The 3789-nt window shown below is 42.1% G+C and overlaps 1 protein-coding gene across 3 annotated transcripts in view; it reads right to left on the bottom strand.

The window, feature by feature from the left end:
• Positions 1-2357, bottom strand: part of LOC106820734 (40S ribosomal protein S5-like) — a 9344-nt gene extending 6987 nt beyond the window's left edge. The window contains exons 1-2 of one of the 3 annotated variants that reach the window (XM_014825275.1): positions 2283-2357; positions 1248-1400 (exon numbers count right to left, since the gene is read on the bottom strand). In XM_014825275.1, the coding sequence (XP_014680761.1) occupies positions 1248-1379 (132 nt within the window). In that variant the 5' untranslated portion in view covers positions 1380-1400; positions 2283-2357. The other 2 variants (XM_014825276.1, XM_014825277.1) reach the window with 2 other exon arrangements.
• Positions 2358-3789: the final 1432 nt, after the last annotated feature.

The raw sequence follows: 3789 nt of genomic DNA, 5'->3' as shown, positions 1-3789 counted from the left end.
ACGATCCTTTGCAGTATTATTGATTAGCTGTCTTACCTTGTTCATATAAAACAAACCGCATGTCCCTACGATGCCCCTACGCTGAGATAATGAGCGGTGAAAATCTGGTATTTTCGCCGAAACCAGACTCGAGATCAGTGTGAACTGCGACTGTCTCTCGAAGTGTTTCCAGTGTGTTGCTTCCGGTCGCCGCTGTGTAGCGCCAGTGGCGCTGACTCACGTAATACTACCAGAGTTTACTATACATCCAGCGTGAGGTGGGCGTGAGGTGGGCACAGGTGGGGGTCATCACTATGGCAATCAATAACAGACATCATTCAGGACACGCGAGGTTTCCCGAAGTTATAACACTTCGGGAGAGGGACGCAGTTCACACTGATCTCGAGTCTGGTTTCGGCGAAAATACCAGATTTTCGCCGCTCATTATCTCAGCGTAAGGGCATCGTAGGGACATGCGGTTTGTTTGATATGAACAAGGTAAGACAGCTAATCAATAATACTGCAAAGGATCGTCAAAATAAAATGGGAAAAGTTTAATAATTCGACTAATACTGCAGCATGGTTTCAGCATTTTACCCTTGTACGCTCTCCTTCTTTATCTGCTCTTGTTTACATGTATGTCACGGTTTATCACGGATTAGTTTTCAAATAAATACCCCTGGAAGTTAATATGCATGCACAGAGTGCACAGATTTCTACAGGTAACAGTTTCTCAGTGTTTCGAATTTTCGGTGATCAAATAGCTGTAGGATCAGCGGGCCTGTTTTACCAAGAAGCTGTAGGCCCGGCATCGAAACTGTCGGCCCGTGAATTTCGAACACTGATCATGATTGGTCAAAACACGTCACATGACACGCTGTTGTTGTTGTTATAATGCACGCCAAACCGTGTAAAAAAGCGCGCAAAAAAAGTTATATTGCACGCTCGCGATTATGTTAACATTTACAATAATTAAGCATCAAACTGAAATTTTCGAGATGTAGATTTACTATTTATTTTCTAGACTATTTATCTAGACTGTTTATCTAGACATACTGTTAATTGTGTGTGAAGCAATTTACTAAACTGTAGATGTGTTTGTTTTGACGTTCGGAATTGAAATAAATTTCCGTGATCTAGACTTACTATTTATTTTCAATTAATTGTGTGTCGCAATTTTATAAAACAGATAACGCACTTGGCCTGTTGTGCGATCAATGTAAATGCACGCTGGGCCGTGCGTTATCTGTATAATAATGCACACTTACAGTCAAGCTCATGTCATTGACTTGAATATCGTCGGAAGTCCATCGACCAAAAAGCTTGATCTCGGGCAACTCAGGCGCTGCTACCGCATGCAAGTCTGATGCTGCTTGCGTTTCAGCTTCCCAATCTTCCATGTTTATCACTGATCCAAAGACCTGAAAGTAAATAGAAGCGAATCTCAACATCTGCTTACCAATCAACTCCGAGACCAACTCAATATATATCCACTTGTAACACCAAAAACCAAATTACAGTGCAAAAAGGCAAACCTGAATACAAATCTAGAATGTATTTACAATCTTAGACAACAACAGGCTAAAGCAATTACACATCCAAATCAAATAAAAAATAGGGGTGAACCCTAGAAAAAGGCAATAAACATACGACTTACTCGACCGTGCACCGTAATTTAGGGATAGTAGGGACGGCGTTTACTGCCTGTTAGTGTTAGACTACTCATTTCGCTGTTGCTATTCTTTGCAAATAAGTATGGTTTTTACTTTTTCCCAACATCTCGATAGTACTAATACTAATAGTATTGTAATAAGTAATGCACTGTGTACTAATATTATCATTCTAAAACACATTTGTGATTATCGCGGCATTAGCGTCATGATGTTTATGAAACACACTCTCAGTTGTGATCAGTTGTTTTGGTATTGGAAAAACCGTAGGATTCCCAATCACTGAATCAGTAACTGCACGTGAATAACTGACCTAATCAGCCTGGCTGCATTTATACTTGTCAATTTTCGACATTACGCGACTGCCCACTAACCGGCGGTACAACAGCAAGTTCTACACCGTAGGCCTATTCATTGATTGACCCTATGATTGATTGTGTTGTCATTTTACTACTTCTAGTATTGCCATTGCCATTGGTCATGTGTAGGGCCTACCTGCTACCTAAACAACAGCTCACCACATACAACACATATTTACTTGTCCTATTCACTCGCGCAAATTCACGATGTAGAGTCACATATGGCTGCACAGAACCGGAGAAATTACATAAATATATAAAACACGTTATATACCTTCGGAAACCGAACCGGAAAAGAAAGAGATTAGGGACGCAAATGTTGTTCCACGACCAAAATGCAGCGCCACCACCCGCGCAGTGGAAAATGACTCGTGGCGCGACAGATGTTGAACGGCATATTTGCGAACTAACAGTCGTATCGGCAACTACGTATACCAAAAAATTAAGGTTGTTTTTTTAATAATTAAACCTTTATTGCATGTAATTCAAATACATGTACATGTACTGAGGACAGTCTTTTTCATGGAGAAAAAATCTGATAAATGCAATAGTGTTGAGCAGTTCAAATGATAAAATTTCTGAGCGATACAGTACAAAGCATCAGATATTTCGAACATAAATTAATCAGCTTCTTTGTCTCTGTCAATTTCCATATTGGAATTTTCTCCCTTTCTCTTTAGTTAGTTGCAAACGTGAGATTTTGTCTACTGTGATCCGCATTATTGATCTGTATATTTGATTAACTTTGTCTCTTTCCGTCTTCAATATAGCTAGTCCCTTATCATTAAACCAGCTTGTTCACATATACCTTACCTGCTCCTGGTACCTTCTCCTACCTTACTTCCTCATTCCATTCTTTCCTCTCCTCCGCCTTCTTCAGCTTCTCCTTCTTTACTCCTCCTGCTACTGTTGCTGCGCTCCTCCTCCTCCCCTACCCCACCTACATCTACCACGTACTTCCTCCTCCAGCCTCCCTCCACCTGCCCCTCTACCTCATCCCTTAATTCCTATACCCTGTTCAGATTCTCCCCTTATTCCCCTTCCTCTTTACCTCCCCCTCCAACTCATTCTCCGGCCTCTCCCCATCCTCGTTTCTGCCCCCTCTCCTCCTCCTCCTTTACCTCCCCACACCCTACCCTTCTCATCTGTCACCTCACATTTACCTCACCCTACCGGCTAGACACACAACGCGTGAGCAACCTTTTCGGCAAACGCGCATGGTAGGTACAGCTGTTCACAACTACGATGACGACACAAGTTCACAGCACAGTTCTCAATGGGAGGCTGAGGATTTGATTCCGTTAGCTGCATTGCGAGAGCATATAGCTGCTTAGTGTCATGCCTGTGAACATTTTAATGTTTAATTTTTTATGTCTCTTACAGAATGATGGCATTCGTGCTGTGTCTAGCACTTATGAGCTTCTCATTCGTGGCTGCTACGCTGCAACCAACGACGGGTGCTCTTTTTGTCAAGCAAGGTCGTCTCGCAGTGTCACACGATTCATGGTTGCTTACCTTCTCAGCTAACACCTCAGCGTTGAGTACTTACCTTATTAAAATATGTGACGAATTGACTAATCTAGAAAAACCTTCGTCCCCGTATAAAATGGTCACTGACATGCCTGTGTACTCTACGGAGGCTTTTGCCCATGATTTGTACAAAATGCTTCAGACTCACTTAAAATGGTTTCAGAAGAAGTATGATTTCTTAACTGCACGAGTCCATGACATGAATTCGCTGCATAATCCTCGACGATCTGCAGCCGGATATCCGCGCGAAG

Source organism: Priapulus caudatus, unplaced genomic scaffold, assembly GCF_000485595.1.
Source record: "Priapulus caudatus unplaced genomic scaffold, Priapulus_caudatus-5.0.1 Scaffold44, whole genome shotgun sequence".
NCBI classification, from domain to species: domain Eukaryota; kingdom Metazoa; phylum Priapulida; class Priapulimorpha; order Priapulimorphida; family Priapulidae; genus Priapulus; species Priapulus caudatus.
The sequence above is the reverse complement of the archived record's forward strand: the minus strand, read 5'-3'. Positions and strand labels throughout refer to the sequence as shown.